We start from the raw sequence: 24,868 nt of genomic DNA, 5'->3' as shown, positions 1-24,868 counted from the left end.
GCTGGGGAATAAAATGAAGACCTAATTCATTCCATGCTGGCAGTGGCTGACAAATATAACCAAAGTAACTGGCGATGTTGATGGGAAAGATATGCAGTTCTCACAGTGGTCGTTGGATGCCTGTGCTGATGTGACCATGTACAGATGTGTCCTCATACACCTTGCCTCAATTTGCCATGCGGCGCAAGATGCCTGGAGCGAGTGAGCCGCTAGGTCCCATGTGACCCAGCTTGCGCCGACCAACTTTTTCACATCTTTTTTGCCCGAAAAAGGGGCCTTAATCGCAAACGGATGCGAGAAACTGCTTCATGAGACTGCACTGATTAATTTGATATGTGGCATGTATGTCTGTGACCGACGTAATCTGTATGTGAAACGGAACTTGGCGTGGGAAAACGCCGCGGCTGCTGCATCGTGTAACTTCGTATACAGATACTCAGTGGCACACAGATATACAAGTGTCGCATATGAAATTAATCAGTGCTGTCCTGAGAAGAGGTTTGCTGCATCCATTTGCAACTAAGGGCCATATTAAATGAGAAGTGAAAAGTCCCGTACTTTTCGCATGCCAGACTTTTCGCAGACATCGCTAGTTTTGCATGCGAAAAAGTATTGCGCGCTTATCCCCGTATTCAATTCCAAAGGATGTGAAAACGCGTCCCAGCGAAACTTAAACAGGCAAAAAGTGTTGGCAGATATGGGGAAATCAGCCTGACACCCCCAAAAGATGCACTGACATGGTGGACCACTATGGATACCCCCGAATAGCCCTGCTGGAGGTATTTGGGGTGCTTAAATGCTCTCAATTGGTGCTATTTTGCATCTTTGCACTAGTGATAAAGAATAGTAATTTGCAGCTTTTTTTGGCCAAAATAAGTAGTCCCAGCAAATTTGGGGTACATAAAAACGGGTGCAAGCAAGGTTAAAAATTGCTAAAGTGAGGTCTTAAAAAGCGTTAAAAACGTACCTTCAGCAAGCACCTACAATCAAAAAAAACCTCCCCCATATTTACAGACCCCCCCAAGTCATTTTTGCTAGTTTGTATGATTTGTACCCCAACTTTGATTTTTTTTTTCGCCCCTTTTTTCAAAGTAATTTTTTGGGGTGTTCATTAATAGTTTTTTGGGATTTTTTTGATGCAATTTACCTTTGGGGACCTGTCCTAAGAGTGCAAGATGGTTTCCCCACCTTTGCACCCCGAAACCGCATTTCTGCACTCTTTTCCACCACCTATTCATAGGCGAAACTTTTCCGCAGGTACATTGCATTGCATTTGTCCACCGGCGAAAAGTCTAAACAATTGAATACGGGGATAAGTTTCAGCCGGCGAAATGACGTCACTGGCGAAACTTTTTCACAAAAAACGGCTTTTCGCCGCTAATTGAATACGGCCCTAAGACTCATTTCCAGGTGAAAAAGATGCTCAGGGCCTGATTCAGAGCCGGACGCTCTTTCACAGCGCTCGCTCTGAATCAGTGCCCTCCCTCTCTTTTTTTAGAGCGGCCTCCTGGACGCTCGTATAGCTGTGGGTGACCACCCACAGCTATAGCGAGCGGCCAAAAAGATGGTCGCGATGGTCAAGACCATCGCGACCATTGGGCTTGCAACGAGACCCTTGTGGTAGGGTCTCGTCTGCCGCAAGCCCTGGAGTGCTTTTGGCTCTATCAGAGCCAAAAGCACTTCCACTGACATCATTTGTGATGTCAGTGGGGCCGGCCCTAGACGGTAGGCGTTCCCATGGGAACGCCTCCGTCTGGGCAGCCACGCCCCCAGCACGCCCACCAAAGGGGGCGTGCTGTCACTCAAAATCGACAGCACGCCCCCTTTGTAGCGAGACCCATAGCGACGGCTTGTCCGTCGCTATGCGGGTCTCGCGCGTGCGCACGACGGAACCGGCTCCATCGTGCGCAAGCGCACTTGGCCAACATCGACCTGCTCGCGAGCGCTCAGCGCTCGCGAGCGGGTCTGAATCAGGCCCTCAGTGCAATCCGAGTCAGATGGGGCCTGGCATGCCAAAGGGCTATTTGTCGCGGCTGCATCAATAGTGTAAACATCTGTAACTTACTGCTACAGCTCCATCTGGTTTGGCTGGAGCGCTACATGCTCGATTATCTTTAGAGTCTTCCTTGCATTCCTCAGTAGCCAAAATCTCTTTTACACTCCACAAACATCATTAGATGCCGCAATCAAACGGCAGCTGAATAACCTTCATTGGTGGCACATGCGCAGTATAAAGGCCAATCATACGCACTGTGCATTACAGAAAACTATCCCTTACATTTCATTTGCAGTTACCAAAACTGAAGACATGAAAATGGACCCTGGGGTGAATAATACTGTGCACAATGTATAAGTGTAAAGGGAGAGGGGCTACAAGTGTATAAGCCTAGGGCGTCTAGTACCCTTAATCATTACACTGATCAACACTCATATTATTGCCAATCATATTACATCCATTTTGGGGTAAAATTGTGGTGTCATCGGTTTTGCTAGGTCGCCTCTAAAGTTTTAGATACACTGACGAAAGACAAGAAAAACACAATAGACAACTGTCAACTGACTGCTGGTTGGGAAGCCGATCACTTATGCTGTATGTGGAGGGGGAATATTCTAGCATGATTGCGTAGGGAACACCTAAAATATTGTCGTGTTCTGATAGATTCCCATATGCATGCGTTATTATGACTAAGGGCCTGATTCACTACAGATCGCAACTGCGATTGCAACAGCGATTACGCACGCAATCTCTCTGTGAAGATATGCTAATCCTCTGCGATCGCTATGCCATCGCAGCACAACATAAGGACACCCACCTTACCTTACACACATCCATATTACTTAGCAATACTGCTAAACCATCGGTAACATCGAGTACCATCGCAGCCTCATGCACACTTGCACAAGGTCAGACCTTACTTATTTGCTAACCTTCCGGCACGCAGTGAGAGCACAGGCTGCATACGGCATCGCAGTGGATAATTTCTGCCCACCCTTGTAACGGTGTTCAAACACACAGGCACGCCTGCATTTCGTCGACACCCCCATCATCACCCCCAAACAGTACTTCCTGTCAATCACTCTGCGTTGGGTCTGTGTAGCCACTGCGATCGCAGTCCCGATCGGAGCAGAGTATTCGCGCACTTGCACTGCGATGCATACGCGTGCGCAGTGCGCAACAATTGCCCGATTACGTGACTAATCGTAGTTGTGATCCTTGCTGAATCAGGCCCTAAGTTCCCTATTACTTGAGGGTATCCATTATCTTGAGAAATAGAGCCAATTTGATAAACTACTTTAATTTTTTAATTCAGTAAGCCCAAAATACCCTAAATTCATTCACCGTTAGCAACTAAATATTTTTTGGGGGGCTGTGTAATTATTGTATTCCTATAGTCGTCATTTAATTATTATATAACAATGACAATTCAGCATTTTGGAGCAGGACTGAACTTTCTTTCACTACTGATTTATTAAATAGTACCCATAAATTAAGAATGATAGGAAATTAAACCTTATATATATAAAGCCAATGTGAACCCTCACCACAAAAATTAAACTACTTTAAAACAGAACAATGAGAACCTATACTGACCACTGGACGTGAGTCCACAGCAGCATACATGATGTCCATCCATCCTTTAAATGTTGCCTGCAGAAAAGGAAGCAATAAGTATTACATCATTCATTATTTTATTATTTTATCTCTAGTATTATAATTGTATTATTGTGTTTATCACCCAAAGCTTATCTTTGACGTGGGATCTGGTCCTCTGCTGAGAATTACATCACAAAAGGAGCTTTTAAAATTCAATTTACGATGGTGGCCAGATCTTTTTCAAACCACAATTTTGTACAATGCCTCCTATTCTGTTTTCAAGAGGAAACAGCTGTGTCCCCCCACAGGGGAGAAGCACAGAACAATAAGGAAATAAAACACGTAAAATGCCAACAAAGTATCACCATGTCTGCACATTACATATTGCAATAATTAGCACTGTTTCTGTCTATGTAAATAATACATTGCTAGGGCGCTCTGTCATTGCTGGCGAGGATTCGGCACTGGATACAAAACCCAACGATGCAGCCTTATACATGACATTTCTGCGTTATGCTGAGGTGAGGTATTAATACTAGAAAAAAAGAATGGATTTGATTAAATAGTGATGAAAACTGGATAATGGCTCATACCAGTGACAGAGCTAGGGTAGTGTGGCCGGTGCCATCGCTCAGGGCACCACAGGTCAGGGGTCGCTGTTTGGGCCTGTCAAATTTCTGTTTATTATCATTCTTGCTTGTAGCTTCCTCTTATTTCATCCCCAGCATCTTCTGGGCTCCCCTATCTCTTCCCTGGCCCTTCCCCATGAAGCCATGGACCTTTTTTGGGTGCATTATGTCCCTTTTAAAAATGAGGGGGGCGCCAATGCTCTTTCTGGCACAAGGTTCCAAAAAGTCTAGTTACGTCTCTGGCTCAAACACATAGGTTATTTTAGGAGGTACCACAATCGTTTTTAGCAATGCTCTTTCCATGAGCTTAACATGCACATTTCAATAAGCTTTCACCAATACGTTCTATTGTACTGCTACTGTAGGCATCCCTGTCTATTCTTCCTGACTGTCTGGGAGACTCATGAATACCAGGTACTTATCCCACACAATCTGTAAAATAGAAAAGATTCCTGGATCCTGGCTACTTATTAGTGAAGTGGGCGATCCAGCAGATTGATTACACGATTTGCGGTGGATCATGTAATTGAGGCCCATGGCAAGGGTGTGCAAGAATCACCCCAGACATATTCTTTTTCATATACGTATATCCATACACATTTTTTATAACTAATCTTATTTATTTTATATACATTAAGTGAGGATATTTATTGTATCCTGAACTTTGCCGAATGAATATGCAAAATGTATAGAAAAATTATACAACATGTACACATTATTTAAGATCAATGTTATTTATATTTTTAAGTTATTTACTTTATTATTTATAAAAATTTTATTTTGGCTAATATTGTAGTAATTGAGCCTAGCATAAATAAAGCCACATAAAGCCACATACTCTAGGATGGCTTTCATACTTTGACATCTGATTATTATTGTCAGCAATTATAGGCTTAATTGAATTGTCCAATCACTGTACCCATCAACCTATTTCAAAGGAGTATAGAAGAAGGGGGCATACAGCTTTAAAAAGTCCACAGCAGAGGATGAAACGCATCGCTGATTGCACCCCCTAACTAACCAATTTAGCAGCCACAAGCCACTTGTTCCTAGAAGACCAGAATCTACCGAAATTGATCCCGGTGCTTGGGATGCCGCCACTCAGAATGCCGGCGCCGGAATCCCGACACCAGTCAGAATCCTGGCACCGGCATCCCTGACCGCTGACATCCCAACAGTAAGTATTGAGGTTAGGGGGTGGGTTAGGCTCTAGGGGGAGGGTTAGGGTTAGGCTGCGGGGGGGTTTAGGTTTAGGCTGCGAGGGGGTTAACTTTAGGGGTAGGGCATTAGCTGTCAGCATTCTAACGCAGGGTCAGGATTCTGAGTGCCGGTATCCTGAGCTCCGGCATCCCGTACCCCACCTCCTAGAACTTTCCCTGTAAGTAATAATCGTGTCACAGAATTTTGGTGGTAAACAACAGAAATGTATACAGGTCATGTTATGTCTTTATTTATTCTTCCAAACTTCAATGGGGTTAATTATAAAAAGTATATTCCATCATCTCAAACACAAACTAACGCACAAGACACCGCAAAGTACTGTAGCACTGAACATGCAATTTAAACTTCACAATCAGCTGGAATCAGGAAATTTATATACTACAATCATTCATTTTCTGGGTTTTTATTTCATGGTTACCTTTCCACTGATTTATTTTCTTTTAATACTCTGAGTTCAGTAAAAAATAAAATGTTCTCTGAATGTCTAATATAATTCCTTATACTACTCCAACAGAATTGAATGAAATTAAACCTTGTGACTGCTGAAATCATTGTAAATTAAAGAAAGAAAGAAATTAAATGCTGAATAAAGTATTTACTTATTTCAAGTAAATCTTTAGCAGTAATAATACAACCTTGGTGTCATGGTCAAGCAGTGCAGGGCAAATTGTCCTGGGACAACGCTGTGAAGATTGGAAGGGTTATTACAGTATTATCACTGAAGACACCATGGCTCCGGACAGTGAAGACACAGGACATACATGACACGGGGAAATGCAAGGTAGACTGAGTATAAGTGAGAGTAGGGTAAGCTCTAATAAAGTGATGGGTTTTCAGACAGTATTTGAAGACTGTGAGAGAAAACTGATCAGGGACAATGGGGAACTGCATAGGCAGCACAGGAGAAGTCTTATAGGGGGAATTAAATTAGAAGCAAGAAGATGTAACTCTCGGGATTAGTGCCCAAAGCTATTCAATTGTAAAACCACTTAAGTTGGGAGATGCAGTTTACAGCGATTATGCCCTTGACATTAGTCATGATAAACGGGGCACCGAGAAGGGAGGGAGTGGGTACTAATTACCCAGGCCCGGGCTTTCTGGAAGGGCCCAGGTCCGATACCACCCCCCTCCCTCTTACCTGTCAGCAGCCCAGCACATGCTACTATGTGCTGAGCTGCATTGGAAGACTGCTAGCTGCTGTTGCTGCAACAGCAGCAGTCTCCTCTCTTCTGACTGTGGGGGGGAGCGATCATACTCCCCCCTCCTTGATTTGCACCGTGCTGAGGGGCTCAAAGCTCCTCCCCTCCCCAGCGCACAGCTCCACTTCTGGCACTGCAAATAAAAGAGAAAACACACCTCCCATGATTAGGCCATGCCCCCTTCCCCCTGGGCTTGGGCCGGCTATCTACGGCCCTAATAGTAAACTGCATTCTCTGGCAGAATTATAGGGCAGGCAATTGAATAGCTCTGGGCACTTATCCCGGAAGCTACATCCCCTCACTTCTAATTGAATTGGGACTCAGAGGTAGTTTTCAAAGAGAAAGCAAGGCACAGGCTGGAGGTACATCTAAGAGGGCATATGGGAAATAATTTTCAGATGAGTATTGAGATGTACAGATGTGTCCACGCTGATTTTTGCCATGGCTGTGACTTGCCACGGCATGTATGACACGAGTCGCACGCCCGCAAATGGGTGCGTGCTTCCTGTTCGCTCCCGCGATCCACAGGATTGCGCGATGCGAGTACTGCCGCTGTCTGTCATGCTGTGGCGTATGCGTGCACGGCAAAATGCATGCCGCAATGCGTGTGCACGTTTTCCGCATCAGCTGCAAAAGATGAGCATGGACATATCTGTATGGTGTTGAGTGCTTTGTAGGTAAGGGCAAGTCATTTCAATTGGATTCTGGAGCACACAGGGAGTTGGTGTAGGGATTTGCAGAATGGTGAAGCTGATGTACAGCAGCGAGAGACCAATCTTGTTGCGGCAAGAAACATGAATTAGGTAAGGGGAATGCCAGATTGGAGGAGGTGGCAGTAGTCAAAGTGCAAGATAATGAACAAATAGACAAGAGTTTTAGTAATTTCTGGGATAAGAAAGGGCATATTCTGGAAATAAGCATGTAAACTTCTCAAATCTAAACATGATACCTCTACTTTATGTATTGAGTGAGATCACATTTACAGCACTTGAATACATGACAAAGTACACTAGAAGACAGTACTGTTTTCTCTTGGTTTCATTGGACATCTTGATGCTAGAGGGGGCTAACCAAGCATCGGGGAGTGGCCGCACCAATCAGAAAAGCATTCTATGACAATATTGTGCAATGAGGTAGGGTGCTGCTCTATCTCCATGGCTGGCTTTTGCCCCTGCATGGAACCCCAAGCAAGCCTTAGCATTTCAGAAGCCGAAGGAATAAAGAAGAGAAAATTAAATGCCTAAAGTGGTGCACAAGGATATCTAAAATATAACTTTTATTATTGAGTTTAATATCATCTGTAAGACAAAAGGAACAGCGAAAATAATTTTTAAAACCATAAAGAAGTGAACAAAAGGTGATGAATTCAGTGAATTAAAATATAGGCACTACAGAAGCCGCCCAGTGGTGTTTTGGCTCATGTAACCAGTCTCAACCCAACCATATTAGTTGCTCTATATGCAAAAAGAAATGGGAAAAATACATAAATAACACTTACCACTTGAAGAAGCGCCAGGTATCCTGTCCCAACATTATCAAAGTTGACTTTTACGTTAGTCCAGTAGGCTTCCGTTTCATTCATTGACTTACAAAGGGTTAAATTGTCTGCAATGGAAATATCCACCTCTGTCTTGTTTTCAGCATAAATGCATTTCCCAAACTTTCCAGCAAATAAATTCACCCCCATAATGCTAAAAATTAGCCAGAAAATGAGACAGACCAGCAGGACATTCATGATGGATGGGATAGCACCAATTAAGGCATTCACTACAACCTTAAAAAGGAACAAAACAAAGTTAGTACACAATTAAAAGAAAAAAGTAAAAATATATATGTAATAGTACAGTGATCATAACAAGATTTAGTTCAATAGTGAGGTTTCATTATGGGGTATTAAGAAAATCATGTACTTTACTACACGGTAAATAAATCTCATATATATATATATGAAATTTAATCATACAAATGTATACTTTAGTCATCTGCAAATCTCTATTTGTTATTAGCCCAAGCTGAAAGAACAAGCAGGATATACATTTTAACACCATACATTTTAACAGGTATAGAAACACTAATGTCCATAAAAAGTTGTACAATGTACTGAATAACAATTTTAGTAATTAAAACATTTATTTAAATAATTAAAAAAAAATTCCACAAAACTTGTGCCAAACAGTACAGTTTAAAAATCAAATTATTGAGATATTAATTTATTTCCCTGCCTCCAGTATTATACAACTTTTGGTTTAAAGGAAATAAATGTTGATTTATCAAAATCACCAATTTTCAGTAATTTTTATTGTGGGATTTAAAGCAGCTATTTTATTTGAAGGCAAAACAAGTATGGTTTGGCCTATAACAAAATCACCAATTTAAAACACACAGTAAAAATTGCAGTAAATGTGAAATTATGATAAATCATAATTCTTTACATTTCCCCCTTTGATACTTCTCTATAGAATTATCAAGAATGATTTAAGGTAGAAGAGAAGTGACTGAAACCTCTCAATAGCAAACTGTTCTGTACAGGCAACAACCATGTGAGCTGGGATTGCAAAGTAAGGAATTAGGGATTAATAACTGAAGATTGGAACTATATATAAGATCTTTAAAACATAAATCAGGATAAGATATATTATATCATGATAATCAGCAAAGTAAAACATATTTTGAACATTAGTATCCTTTAATCAAAGAGTACATTTCCAAGTTGCAGATTAGTGGACAGATCATGGTATCAAGCAACGTCAAGACTTTTTCCCATCAAAGTAGAAAACAACTACAAAGGGAAACATAACAAGTTGTTAATTAGAATATGTTGTGGCCATTGGTTAATTGATACATTTCTAATCAGCACTTAATAAACATTATCTGGTATCTAACTATATAGGTTGTTTTTCTGCACAATGGACATTGACCTGGACAGGTCTTAAGCTAGGACAGGGGTGAGTGGTGACCTTGAGCAGTCCGACAGGTCAAGAGAGTGTTACAGTCCTGCGATACTGCTGTAAAATTGCATGACGATAAAAGATAATCTTTTTTATATTTTTATAAAAAATAGTGACTAAATATGGCCACAATATATCTCAGTAAACAATTTATGAGTTGTATACAACTTATGAAACAAAACAATGTTACTGTAGATGAATTATAAGTTCTAATTTATTAGTTCACTGATCCGTCACAAAACAGACATTCTGTCCATGACCCATATTAATCCCTAAAGACATGACTTAAACAAGTGGTTCTCAAACTTTTTCACTAGACTTAACATGTTCATTACAATCAAGGGCCAAGTCTGACTGTGATCACAATGAATAAATTTTTCAGTGCATAAATGCAGGAGTAAATTTTTTCTCTATAGAATAATTTGATGCAGTACACCAATAACCTGATCTAAAAGCAGACAGGCAGTAAATAGACACATAATTCAAATATTATACATATCTTTATTGTTGGCTCCTTGTGTATTACTTATGCCTTACTATATTATTTTTTTTCTCTTTTCACTTGTGTATGTCTAACAAACTGAGGTAAGTTGACCCAAAATGAAGGAATCAATAGTGAGGCATGGCCCAGGGTTTGAGAACCACCAACAAAACAAATATAGAGTATTAGAGGGAAAAAAATACAAGCAACATTAGAAGTTTGAGTTCAACCAGTTACACATTAATTTCATATTTGTTCAGACAAGTCAGAGTTAGAGAGCGGACACTGTGAGTAATGCATCCAGCATAAGTACAGACAATCCAGCATTTAACGTTTGTGAATACAGCATGTGTTCTCAGGGAAGGCTGTTCTACCATCATTCATCAGACTATATTACAGATTAAGGGCCTGCTTTAGAATTCAGCGTAAAAATGCACTGAGGGCCTGATTCAGCATGCAGACGAGCGATTGTTGCGTATGCATCACAGTGCGCGAATTAGCTTTGAGATCACTCTGTGTTCTCCTATGCAGATGCCAAGACATCGCAGAGTGGGTGACGTCAGGTCAGCATTTGGGGGGTGGTGATGGGGGAATGGTCGGATTAATGCAGGCGTGCCTGTCCGTTTGTACACTGTTACTTGGGCATGCATAAATTACCCACTGTGATAGCATACGCAGCTTGAGTACTCACTGCGTGCGACGAGGTTATCACTGAGTAAGGTCAGACCTGCTGTAATTGTGCGTGAGAGGCCGCTGTTACTCGATGTTCCTGATGTATACGCAGAAGTGCAAGGTGTTACGGATGTGTGAAAGCGGTAGTGGGCGTCTCTATGCTGGCTTTGGGTGTCTCTATAATAGCTTTGTGATTGCAGTCATTAGCATATTTTTGCAGCAGACCTGCGTGTGTAATCTTAGCTGTGATCGCACTAGTGATCAGGCCCTGTAGAAAAGTTGCAAAATGATCATCATCAACTTTAATACATACACCCAATTTATGTAGGAGCAAAACTTAAATATGGAGTGTGCATTTTTACATTGTGCAAATGTACTAGTCTGCAACTCTAACTCAGGCCCAGAGTATGCAAGTTATAAGGGTACAGAAACAAAAGGGAGGGACAATCAATGCTAATTCAAAAGAGTGAACATGACAAACGGCCTAAACAGGGCCGTGGCTGAATATTTGTGGACCCACAGCTAAATTGCTGCTGGAAACTCAATTCAGTGTTTTGGAGATCAAAACCAACATAAATCCGCGGTGGGATGCGGCGGTTTAGAAATGTCGGGAAAAACCAACGCTTAGTGCATTTTCTCCCAAATTTGTCAGAAATTTGGGAGAAAATGTTTGATTAAAAAACATTATATTCAATTCACCTGTTAAAATTGCTTAAAGACAAATGTAAACAGGTATTTTCTTCCAGCACAATTTGGGAAATCAGTAGGAGTAGCAGAAAATTACAGTGCATGTACTAAGTGTTCATATCAGTGATGATATGTTTCACACAATTAGCATATGCTCTAAATATAAAATGCAATGTGAGTAGGGCTCAATTATATTATACCCTCCCATAAGAGTCTCTCACTAGGAAATCACTTTTTCAAAGTCTCAGATGCTGTGATGAAACGCATCAGATTGATAAAACATGTCAGGAAGGGATCTGGACCTACTATTGTAGTACACTTGGCTACAAGAAGTGTAAAATGTTATTGCGAGCAGACAGCTGGCTCATCTTGACCACAGGAACTTACGCTGTTTGAGACCAACAGTGATCCCGGACCTTATGAATAATTGCCTTGAGGAATAGTAGCAGATTAAACATAGGTGGCCACCTAAATCAAGCTATTGCGGCAGCCTAAGCACGGGAGACTGGCCAGGCTATTTTATATGACAGCAGACTCCAAGATATCATAGGTCCAGTTAATTAAAAGGGATTTCCTAAGTAGAAACTGCTATGGGATTGCATTTTTTTTTTATAATGATTGTTAATTGTGTGAAAATTGAGTTTCATTGATATGAACGTTAAGTGATTCAACTAATATACATTGTATTTTTCTCCTGTGTGATCCGTTTTCCCAAATTGCATTTGAGTACAATTATCTCTAGGATTTTATATTTACTTCTATGTACAGTATTAGTACCTCATTTTTTTATGACTATAAAGCTATTTTAGTTCATTGTGAAATGTTTTGGTATCCTGGTAAATAATTAACACTTGCACCTTCTGCAACCAATCGTATGTAGGTATCCAAACTCCTATTTACATTTTAAAATGAAATAGGAGTGGTCTAATTGTCCTGCACACTAACAACACTGGAATCAAGAGTCAGTCAGCCAAATCCTAAGAAATCAGCCAAATCCTAATATTGGTAAAACTCTGATTGGTAAAACTCTGACTCCATTAAATACTAAACACCATAGACTTGGTGCATTAGTGTAAGACATTAAATAGACTCTATATAAGTAGAATACAAACAAGGCATGTTCTGTTACATTTTACTGTATATATCTCAAGGTGAAGCATCACTACATTTTTTAAGACTCTAATGAACAGCATCCTTTCTTGCTGGCTGACAACTACAAAAGACAAACATAAAAGGACAAGACAGAAAATAATATAAGCATGCATATAAACGCAGCAGAATGTAGTCATGCAAAATACATTTTGAATATACACAAAATAAAGTAATGAACAAAGACTAATTTATTCTAAAATGTTTGTGACATACAAAAGTGCATAGATAGCTTATTGACTTTATCAATTCAAACTGTGCATATCTATCTATCTATCTATCTATCTATCTATCTATCTATCTATCTATCTATCTATCTATCTATCTATCTAATCAAGCATACACTTTTCCTAAAGGAAATATTAAGTTATGTTATAGTTTTTTAATAGTGAAGGTAATATTTTATTGTAATAAAATATAACTGTTTAATGCATTCTATTAAATAATGTATCTATTTATAAGTTTAATTGCAGTTTTCCATCTTTACAGTAATTTGTTTAGTTTATTCATAGACACTTTATACTAGATTGTCAGCCCCTAGTGTAATCATTTACAGGACAATGATGTCCAAGTGTCCCTATTTTTGAACTGTGAATATACTGCAATTTATGTTTTTCATACGATGGCCAGGACTCCATGCAATCTAGCTGGTGCACATGGAGATCAACAACCAAACCAAATGTGTGATTGCTTACAATAAAGCTGGGTACACACTACACAATGTATTGTAAAATATATTGTTCCGACGTGGATCGGATCGTCACATTGTGACGTTCCATGACCGGGTACACACATTGTATAGTGTGTACCCTGCTATAAGGCGTTTTACTGTGTACCATCTACTAAATATATCATCAAAATTATGTAACTTTTTCTTAGATTGAATTATATTTAATTTCACACAATTTATATATTGTGATCTTATAACAGCTCACTTGAGCAACTGTCAAGATTGTTGTCCCTCAACTCCTTCCTGTCCATCTTATGAATGGAAAGTCCTTATATTGCACACCAGTCCATCTTACCTTCCAGTCCACATGGTACTGTTGTGGTTCAATGTATGGATTTAAATTAAATCTTGCCTTTTTAGACAAATGTTATGTGACCTAAATGCAGTTTTTTTTTTAAATATATTAAAACCTTTTGTCTAAGAGTCAGAATGTCAAGAATCCACTGCTCAGAATTCAAGACATTCGGGAGATCCTAACTCACTCACCACCCTATGGCATATAAGAAATACATACATATGTTTTGATTTAGTTATTCCGACGCAAAGGGGCTTCTCGTGTGTCCACTGTTCAATGCTCTCAACACTTGGATGTGTGCGTGGATCCACTTAATTGTAAAATTCTACTTCCATTACCACCAGAAGTTACTTGTCTGTGTCTGGTGGTTTTGGGCGTGAGGTTGGGGTACTAAGTATTAGTATGTGAAAAACAGCAGGAGTCTGTTGCCTGGGACCCTTGCATGTTTGATACATGGGTTTTTTTTATTAAAAAACAGTTTAGGTGGACACCTCCTTTAAGTGTACCACTCTGTCCATTTGAAACATATGGACCTATGCTGTCCTCTTTTCTTCCAGCTCTTTGCAAGGGACAACCAGACTTTTCCTGCGTATCACTTGCACTATTGTTGAAATGACTGGAAGAAATAGAAATGGATATGACATGTAAAGAATAAGGTAATGTGTTCTGAACACAAATCTATTGTATTGTGTGCCATAGTGCAAACGTAAACTCAGTAAGTGCTCTAAAATTCTGTATATTGATGGTGACATGTTTAATATGCACTGCCAACTGCATTCCATTAAGGACACAAGCAGGCCAAATTTTCAGACCATTATGAAGGCATATGAATTAGCTCATTGTGCAATAAATGTGTTCTGCTCAAATGAAAAACAGTTTCATTTCTGCTTTAATTGTCCTGTAAGCTTTGGCTGTTTTTGCCAGATATTTTAATGTGTTGGGGCTTGAACATATTTTTCTCTGCAAAACAAAACAGCATTTAGTTTAAACTTAAAGATATAAGTTAACGTTGTATATAAATTTACTGGTACTGTATCAAATCTTTTTTATCTGAAACCCATTAACCCTGAATAAATAATTTTAGAATTTTTGTAGCTGCTGTTATAACTATACACACAAAGCTAATCACCAAGTACTTCCTACTACAGGCACTGGAAGGAGCACTGCTAAGCAAAATGCACATAAAGGGATTCTGGCATGTGTTGTCAGTCATATATATTTTTATGTGCAAAATATTACACATGTCCCTAGTTTGAGGTACAGTACATTATATTTGATATGAACTCTTTTTAAATATAATTTTAATTTAAGCTGTCATAGCAGCTGCCTTCAGCTATATTATAATTTTAAGGTTAAAAAAAACCATTCTACATATGTTTGCATAACCATTAATAATTGATAATTAATTTAGAATTTTATTTCTTTTTAAATTCCCTTTTCATTGAAAAGTGCATGCTGTGATGATGACAGGTAAATAATTCTGGAATCTAGTTAGCAAGTATAGATTAATGACATGCTACTGACAACTAGTTCTGATTTTTCCACCAAATTACAATTTTTCCCACTCAGAACGAGGCAAAATGTTATCTTTCATGGACAAACATCAACTTTCCTGGACAAAAGTCCATGAAAGATGATGCTTGTCCATGAAAGATGATGTTTTGCCTCTTTCTGAGACCCGATTTTGGCAAGAAAAATCTGAATTTGGCAGGAAAATCCAAACTAATCCGAGCCTGTACATCTCTAGAACAAATGTTAATGCTGTTGAGAGTTGTGAAGGTGGATGTAGCTGCTTGTGGTGGAATATATATTTAATTAAACACCATAGCTGTGTAAAATCAGGACAAGGCTGAATAATATAATTATCTTCAGGATTCATTTGTCAATATTTTTTTTTTTTGTTTAGTTTTCCTTTCAGCCATATCAATATTGCAATTTATTTTAATCAAGTCCCCTATGACTTTTTAAACTTTCAATAAAATGCGAATTGTTATCTCATATCATATGGATTGCTGAGCTAACCTCACTATATCAACTAATTTATCTGGCAATATTATGTGTAGGAAACTTGTTGTTAAGATCTATTCATTCTGGTGTGTGTGCAATTATTCAAATTACGCTGAACAAAAAATGTTCAAACTGAAAGGAAATTAGAGAAAATAAACTTCCCTCTAACAATACCTAATTACAAATATTGCTAATTGTTGTTTACTGCAGTGGAAATGTCAGGGCACACAGCCAAATGCATTAATAGGCTTTTAGCATGTGCTTGGCCCAATGCTTATGTGTCAGCATGATTGTCAACAAGCTGTGCTTTCCTCTCCCAGCTCTTTTACATACATCATCTCTATGGATAAAAGTTTTGGAATTATGTATTTAATTTATTTATTTAATTTTTTTTGCATACCATAAACTGACTTGTTTATACTTTAACAAAAGTATACTTACGGCACCACAGTCATTTTATGGCAGCAAACATATTTTTTTAGGTTGAGGTGACATGGGTATATTTCACGGCAGCATCTTTTAAGTCAATTAAATCTATCCTGTTATGGTAATTAATAATTGCCTTTTTCATCCAGTACTAAAATTTTCACATGTCTTAAAACCCATTATAAATACTGCGTACAGCAGCAAAGATTAGGCAGAAAAATGCCCTTTGCTTAAAAATATTGCTGTACAAAATGACTCCCTGACAAAAGGCATAGGGTATTATGTAATATGTTCCTAGGGAATTGGCATGAAATACCAGCCTAACCTAACTCCCTAACCCTAACCCTCCTTAGGGGTGCCTACCCTAACCTCCCCCCCAAGTGCCTAACCCTAATCCCCCCTCTAAGTACCTAACCCTAACCCCCCTTCCCCACTGCCTAAACCTAAGTCCCCTGGGGGGGTGCCTAACCCTAAGTCCCCCCCGGGGGTGCCTAACCCTAACCTTCCCTCCCCCTAGCCTAAACCTAACCCTCCCGGGGGGGTGCCTAACCCTGAGTCCCCCACGGGTGCCCTAAACCTAACCCTCCCCCCTGCAGCTGTCCGCTTGCGGAACCCGGCATCCCTTTGATTGGGATACCGGGCGCCTATCTCCCGGCGTCGGGGAAATGACAGGTGTCTAGATATAGATGCTGGTCATTTATCCCACGCCGGGATAAAGCAGTCGGGAAGCCGGCTGTCGGGATTCCGGCTGCCGGCTTCCCGATTGTATACCGTTCCAAGATGAAGATTTTGGTGAGTTACGTTGGATTGCTGATTGCCGCTTCAAATTTAGCAACGAACTCGTCGAAACCAAACTGGATTCTTCATCTGAAAACATATTACAGGGTTGGATACGGGATCCTGATGGTCAAAATGCCCATGGTCAGAATACCGACTGTAGCATACTGACAGTCAGAATCCCAACAGATTTCTGTAAGTATTATAACCTTTAACCTAACCCTCCTCTTCCGCAGCATAACCCTAACTCTCCCCCTAGTGCCTAACCCAAACCCTCCCCCTAACCGTAACCCTAACCCTTCCCCTAACCCTAATACTTACCTCTGCAATCTGTCGGGATTCCTAAGGCGAGCTCAGGGAGGACAGAAACCTCCCGTGAAGCAGAAGGGCACTGTTGGGATGCTGACTACATCCCCTATTATATAACTACCATAATCTTTGCTTAGAAATTAAAGAAATCCAGCTGGGAATTACATTATTTGCAGTAAGGCAGTGTCTTATTTGAGATGACTCAGAGGAGGAAGTATGGGGGTTGGAAGGAGCAGGGGCCTGCAGGACAGAGCAGGTCAGAGCAGCAGGCAGAGGGAGCGGGACAGAGTGGGGCGAGGGCAGCAGATAGAGAGGGGTGAAGTATGTATGCCAAGTCCCTTTACTATTAATTGAATAACTTAATAATTATTACTATTAATTTAATAATTAATCATGTAATAATATATTAAAATACTTTATTAGCACTGATAAGTAGTCAGCACTGATATACCTGTGTACTTATCTGCATATTGCTGAAGCTCTAGTGGTATAATTTTGAAATGAAACGTACAATATTGCAAATTATGGAGGTTGCCATAATTAATAAGGAGATATACTTATCGTTTATAAATCATAGATTCCGATTAATGTTTTGAGATCAAATAAAGTGAAAATACTTAGTAAAGTGTGACCTAACCATTTTTGTTCCCTGCTATTCTAAATAACAGGGTGAATGACCCCTACTAAAAGCTGTGTCTGGATTGTCTGTCAACTACATACACTGTATAATAACTCAATAATTGTCTTTTAATCATTAAGGAGCATCATATTCTACAGTGAGACTATCAAACAAACAGACATTGATTATAGGATCAAATCTTGAGACAGACATAGTGATGTCCCTAGCAAGAGATTACTATATACACCACATAGAATGATATCATTCATCTGCCACAACGCTGCATGCTTATAGCACAGTCTGGGTGAAGCAGCAATCATAACTTTGTTTTGGAGATAATATGATTAGGGAAGCAACATAACTTGATATACAAGCAAGAACAAGTCATGCATAAAAATGGACACCTTAACTTTAAAGTGCACTGATCCGTGCAGAAATAATTCCTTACAACACATATTGTACATTATTAGAACAGATGAATAGTGACATGCAACTTATGTTTGGCTAGTTTCGATGCTTCCATACACTGCAAAGACATGCTTTAAAAAGAGTTATGGACTCAGACATACAATGGAAATGGCATGCAACTGAGTGAGTTTTCTATGTGTAAAAAAGCAACAATGTGACACACATAAATGATTAATAAAAATGAACATGCAAAAAATGAAATCTGCATGCTAGCAGAAAAAAACATAAGTATTTCAGAAGAAAGTTTTTGCAATGAATGTACTCATGGATTTAAAACTTAAAACAATTGGTGGAATACACCACAAATTTCAAAATGGTTTCTAATTTTTTTTTTTGTACTGTTATGGATATCTCATTGCATGGATTGATCGATGACGTACCCTCATCTGAAATCTTTTCATTATTTGATTCATTCTTTGTAATGGGATCTTTCCCTTGTTTTTGTTCTTGAATCCCCATACAAAGATGAAACAAATGTAGAAATATAGAAGAAACTACTGTATACCAAATGCATCAAGTCATTTTTGTATACAGATCTATTGACGACAAGTTCAAATAAAATGAGGTCCTTGACATGCTTTTGGTTCAAATAGACCCCATGTTGTTATTGTAGTCTTACCCTCATCCCTTCAAACCGTGACAATGCCCTTAACGGTCTCAAAGCTCTGAGGGTCCTAAGAGATTTAATAGGACCAAATTCGGAGAATCCCAGTGCAGTAGCTATGAGGCTTATTAAAGACACCTAAATGGAGACACAAAGCAGAACTCAAGCTGTTAACACACGTTGACCATCTTCACTTGCCTCTGTTAAATCAATGAAGGTGAAAAACAACCACGGACCTGGAGGGGGCAAAACTTGTTAGTCATTAGAAAGGAGCTGCAGCCTTTATAGATACTAACTCATTCCGTTGTGTTCATTATTATTATTTTTCTTACCAAGGTTATGATAATCCCAGCAAAGTGAGTTCATTGTAAATAAATTATAACAATTAATACTCAATTCCCATTTTTAACACTATTTCAATTTGTCACTTTAGACATTGAAACAAATTATGAAATGCTATTGAGGCTGCAGCTTTTTTCTTAATCGCTGTTCTTGTAAGAAGTAAAGAAAAAAAATGTTAATTGCCTGTAAAAGAAAAATGTTTAGAGACATATATAGGATTTATGGTGAATTTTACCCTTACCCTCATTCCTTCAAATCTGGACAAGGCTCGGAGAGGCCTCAGGGCCCTCAGTGTCCTGAGAGACTTCACGGAACCCATTTGCCCCTGGCCATTCCCATAAGTTGCTATCAGACATGCTACTGAAATCTGCACAGATTGAATGAAATGCAAAATAATTGATCAGATGCACACAAATAAAATCATCACCCAAATGCCTTTCGTTGTTGGTTTTCAAATGTTGGTTTTGTTAGATATAAAGATTTAGTTTGTCTTCATAAATGTTCATGAATCATGTGTTACCTGATACTCCTTCATCTAAATCAATAAACTCACCAATCTGGGTCCGGTGAAGCACATGACAAAATTTCATCTAACATTGCCAGCTAATTGGTTCAAAGGAGACTGGAAGATGTGACATAGCATAAATGCATCAGTTTTAATACTCCTTTATGACATATGGGCTAATACTTTTTGTATACAGTATATCCTCCTCTGATGATTATCAATTCAGCAAATTACTGATATTTATACTTATTTCAGGGTAATATTAAACAATTTACTGTTAGTGAGGAGTCTGAGAACCAGTGTTTGAAAGCACCTTATTTATTCATAAAGAGAGATTCCATCCTTCGATAATAACTTGAATGATGCTAGTATTTGTCTAAGACATATGTATGTGTTTTTGTTTTTATATGACTGTGATCCCAGGAATATATTTTGCAAGAGCTTCTGTCACTCCTAGTAAAAGTTGTCTTGGTTGGTATTTTAAAGTAAAAAAAAAAAAGTTATGTCTGGAAAAGTGCCACCTGCAGTGACATTACCTAGCTGTATGCAGAAACTGTGGCTTAAAGCTTCAGCTACCATGATACACTGGGTGCTTTTGACTAACAATAAACAGGAGCTGTCTCTGCCACGCTGACTGTAGCACAAATCGACCACCTAGGGTTTAAATACAGCCTGCGTGTTACAACGTAGTATATTTAACAGGAGCCATTTTGTTTGGAAGTGGGCGTGTCCTTTAATGTACATCAATATGCACAGACCACAGACACAATAATTACAATGTCATTTTTACTAGTATGAGTTTTTAACAATTCATATATTTGAATAATGCAATTTGCAGACTTTAATTAATCAAACCTTTCCTTTGACTTGCTTATTCTGTAGAAACATTGAAAAACACTGAACTTTATATCAACTATGAGATTAATAAAAAAAAATGCTCAGTTTATTTATGCCAAAAAAAAAAAAAATCTAAATCCTTTTACCAAGTATATATTAGATGGGATTTATGTGAAACCTTTCCCTCCTTGACATGAACTAGGCATAGAATGGTGTTAATCCTTCTTGATCCCTGGATTTAGGAATGTAAAACCCACCTGTTGCACCCAGTCAGCAGGTGAAAAAAAACTTAAGATAAATGACTTCCCATCTGCTGAACAAGGTGACAAATTGCAAGATCTGTGTGTGTCTGGAGGCAGATATTGTTCATCTGCTGACTTTTATAGGTCATTATCTCTTTCACCACTGACAGGAGAGTATATCATGTTACAGTAGCTGTTCTGTTTCCCCATACAGAAGTGCAGCGCCACCTATGGGTGCAATTTATTTCACTGATGCACAATTGTGTCATTATCAAGTCACAATGTTTTGAAAGACCTAATGGCGTTTATCCTATATAATTCAAAATAATATAATTATTAAATAAATATTTATTATAAATATGAATTCAAATAATTAAATGATGCACAATATAGGTCTGCAGCAGTAATCACAGAGGTTCTGCAATCATCTCATACTATTAAGACCGAACAAAAAGGAAAAGAAAATTGCACTGACCTATTTCAGCAGTAATAATTATCATTATAGGAGTCTGATTATTCATAAGCATAGAGATTTATTAATAAAAAGCACAAAAAATATATTCAGTGAATGTACATACACATTAAAACCTAATCAGGTGTCAAAAACTGTAAACAACAGACAATTAGACAGATTCTTGTGAGTAAATTTCAAAGTCCGGATACAGTGTAACAATTAAGTAACTAATTAGTCCAATAGATCACAATTGGATACTATGTAGTCTATTTTGTATCAGATATAGAAAGACTTCAGTCCGTAGCTCTCCACAGTAAAATGCAAAGTCCTCTGTAGTATTCCTCCGAGAGGAATAAAAACTGCAGAACAAAACCAGTATGAATACTTTTGCTGTTTTAGGGAATAAATGTAGTCATACCCGTTCTCCTCATCAGGGTTTAGCCATGTGACTCACACTTCAGGTGAGTAATTGATATCTATCTCATCCAAAATGTGAGGATGTTTCACATAAGATTGTACACAGTGATACTCCTTACAAGACCTAACGCGTTTCCCTGCACAGCGTGCAGGTTCGTCTGACAATGAGCGTCCTCGGTAGCGATGCTCCATTGTCAGAATGTCTTGGTGAAGACATTCCCCTATTCATGACTTACTCTACCCAGGACCAGCACACGGAGAAGAATGAGGAAAACAAGGAGGGTGATTCTGATGACATAGAGGATAAGGAATCTGGGCAGGATGCGTACCCCATCGCGCAGGCAGAAGCCGAGCACTTACTGTGATTAAATACTTACATTTTTCAAATTATCTCAAAAACCTTATGTGATATCAAAATACTAATGGTATATTTGGATTCTATGCACAAAATTACATGGAAATTGATATATATATATATCATGTCAGATGCAAAATGGCTGTTGGGTAGTAAAATTGTTTCTTTGTAAGTAGTTCATTGACCTTAAAACAGAACATCACATATATCTGCTATAAGATAGCATTCCTTCATGAACCAAACAATGACAAAAGTGATGGCATCTAAAAGATATAAACAAAATATTTGACTTTATTCTAGACCACACAGCTCTGTCATACCTTATATATACATACATTTTCGGTAGCCCTGCACTCAGAAAATTGGATGATTGTCTTGTGGGAGAAAGTTTCCGGTTTGCACTTAGAGAAAAAAAGTAACCCTGGAAAGATTTATGCTGTACATTTTAGAATGTTGGTCATTTTTCCCCTGTATAAGCAGAGCATAGTCAGTTGGGACGTAGTTATATGACCGGCGGTTAAGGAGTTATGACAGACGTCAAGATACCGACGCCTGTCATAATCCCGACACCAGAATACAGAACGCTGCAGGGCCGATCGAGGTAAGTACGGCCACCCGTTCTGCTAGCCGCGGGGGGGAGGGTTAGGTTTAGGGCACCCCGGGGAGAGTTAGGGATAGGCACCCCCAAGGTGAGGTTAGGGTTAGGCACCCGCTGGGACGGTTAGGTTTAGAGAGCAGGGAGGGGGGGTTAGGTTTAGGCACTAGATGGGGAGGTTAGGGTTAGGCACCCCTAAAGGCGGGTTAGGGTTAGGGGGGGGAGAGGGGAGGGTTAGAGTACTTACCTCAGCCTGTCGGGATTTCAGCCTGTCGGTCTCTCCTTGTCGGGATTTGAACCGGTGGCTAAACAGCGGCCAGTAATACTATCCCATTCCAGTCAGTTAATACAGGGGACGATGGCCAAGGAAGTATTATCAAAAAAGTATGATATACCTCCCTGTTTAATAAATGATGGCATGTAATTCTATATATATATCTCCTATTATGCATAGAGAATTGAGAAATGCTGGTTTACAGCACAGTTCAGGGGTGAAGCTAGGCTTTCTGTAAACCTACACTCCCCCACACCCACGAGTTCATAGTAGTCACCCTTGGCTAGCTTAAATGCAGACAGCACCATTTTAAAGATGCAAAGCCCATTACATTAAGATGCCAGCCCCTGCAACATTTATTCTGTGGTGTCTTCACTTTTGTATGACACATGCAGATTAAACTGACTCAAGACTCAAAGGTAAGTATTGCTGCCTGTACTAAACTACCTCAAACATCACAGAGCATTGCTTGGACTGCCAGGGCCGTAGAGAGCCATCCAGGGCCCCATTACTATTGAGGGCGTGACCTAGTAGTAGGAGGCATGGCCATGATCCCTTAGGGAAAAAAACAGTTTGCAGCGCTGCGAAGCATCGTTGTGTGCTGGGGAGGGGGGCGCTGTGAGCCCCTCTGCCCATTGCAAATCAGGGTGATTGGGCCTCCCCAGAGGAGAGGAGCAGCAGTTCCCCTGGTCTCCCACTGCAGCCCAGCACACAGCAACGTGTGCTAGGCTGGTGACAAGTAAGAACAGTGGCAAACGCAGGATTTCTAGAGGGGGGTTTCCAAAGTCTTGATTTTACAGTGCGTGTGGACAGTCCATGAAGAGGGCAGAATTAGCACTTATCCAGCTTTAAAGTGTTACATACAAAGAATATTGTGTTGCATAATTCCAGCATATACAGGACCAGTGATCACAGTAAGCCATTAGATACGGCAACCTCAACCCTGACTTTGCTTCTTAATACTCTGCTCATTTGAACTGCTGTCTCGTGTAAGCTAAAAAGTTGTTCCCGAACTGTTCTTTGCCTTTGGCTCTGCCAGTGAAAGGCTGCGAAGAGTGACGCCCCCTGCCTATCTGCCCATCCGCCCAGGCCATCAACCCCACCGGTGTCTATCTTCTACCCAAGCTGCAGCCATGGGAAGCTGTGCCAACCCCCTCCCCCCCGTCTCAGACCTGCTGCACTGAGCAAGTAAGTACCCCGCCGCCATTGCTGTGTGGGGGACCAACTCAGCAAAGCTGCTGTCACCGGAGACTTGGCCCGACCCCGCCTCCGGGCAGATCTGCAACCCGTTATAGGACCCCTGCTGCCACTGCTGTGCGAGGAACCTACTTGTCAAAGCTGCTACAGCCGCCACCAGAGACAACCCATTGTAGGACCCCTGCCACTGCTGCTGTGCCCTTTTTCTTGGCCCCAGCTCACAGGAAGATTGCTCTAAGAGGGAGCTACTACAGGTAGACACAGCAGGGAGGGATCTTTGCAGATCCCTCTGCTGTATCGGATGCTATACTCCATCTCAGGGTGGCATATAGTATCACTGTCAAGTTCCGATAAAAATGCTTTTTTGGAACTTGATGAATTTCATAATTTCTACATCCTCATACTAACGTATGGGGATTGTGGATTGTGGAAATTAGCGAGGCTAATTTGTAACCAGCAGATATCTGTGATATATCCTGCGTTACATGAATGATGAATGGCCCGGACACTTAAATTACATAAAAGTAGGTGAAAATTTTAATTTTCATCTGCTTTTGTATAAATTAAGTGATGATGAATAGACCCCATAGTAAAGAAAATGTAGCATAAAGGACAAAGAGTAAACTCATCAAGGGGCTGCCAAGAGGCCAAAGTGCTTCAGGAAATTTTGGCAGAAACTACATGTGACAAAATTCATGTATTCTGCACGTATCTGGGCTATGGGATGGGGTGGCTAGACGGAAGCCATTTCAAAAATTCCAAGTCTATCTAAAGTATGAAAAATATAAATAAGGGAAAATGACTTAAGGTCTGATGAGATCAAAGGTTGAACCT

General features: G+C 39.8%; 1 protein-coding gene across 2 annotated transcripts in view; it reads right to left on the bottom strand.

Moving 5' to 3' along the window:
- LOC148506677 (sodium channel protein type 5 subunit alpha-like) overlaps window positions 1-24,868 on the bottom strand; it is a 323,898-nt gene that overhangs the window by 29,191 nt on the left and 269,839 nt on the right. The window contains exons 21-23 of one of the 2 annotated variants that reach the window (XM_088446436.1): window positions 19,400-19,525; window positions 8,143-8,418; window positions 3,593-3,649 (exon numbers count right to left, since the gene is read on the bottom strand). In XM_088446436.1, coding sequence (XP_088302562.1) covers window positions 3,593-3,649; window positions 8,143-8,418; window positions 19,400-19,525 — 459 coding nt within the window. Of the gene's footprint in view, window positions 1-3,592; window positions 3,650-8,142; window positions 8,419-18,831; window positions 18,955-19,399; window positions 19,526-24,868 lie in introns of both variants that reach the window. The other variant, XM_088446435.1, reaches the window with a different exon arrangement.

This window comes from Taudactylus pleione, unplaced genomic scaffold (genome assembly GCF_031769625.1).
Source record: "Taudactylus pleione unplaced genomic scaffold, aTauple2 ptg000398l, whole genome shotgun sequence".
Lineage (NCBI taxonomy): Eukaryota > Metazoa > Chordata > Amphibia > Anura > Myobatrachidae > Taudactylus > Taudactylus pleione.
The sequence above is the reverse complement of the archived record's forward strand: the minus strand, read 5'-3'. Positions and strand labels throughout refer to the sequence as shown.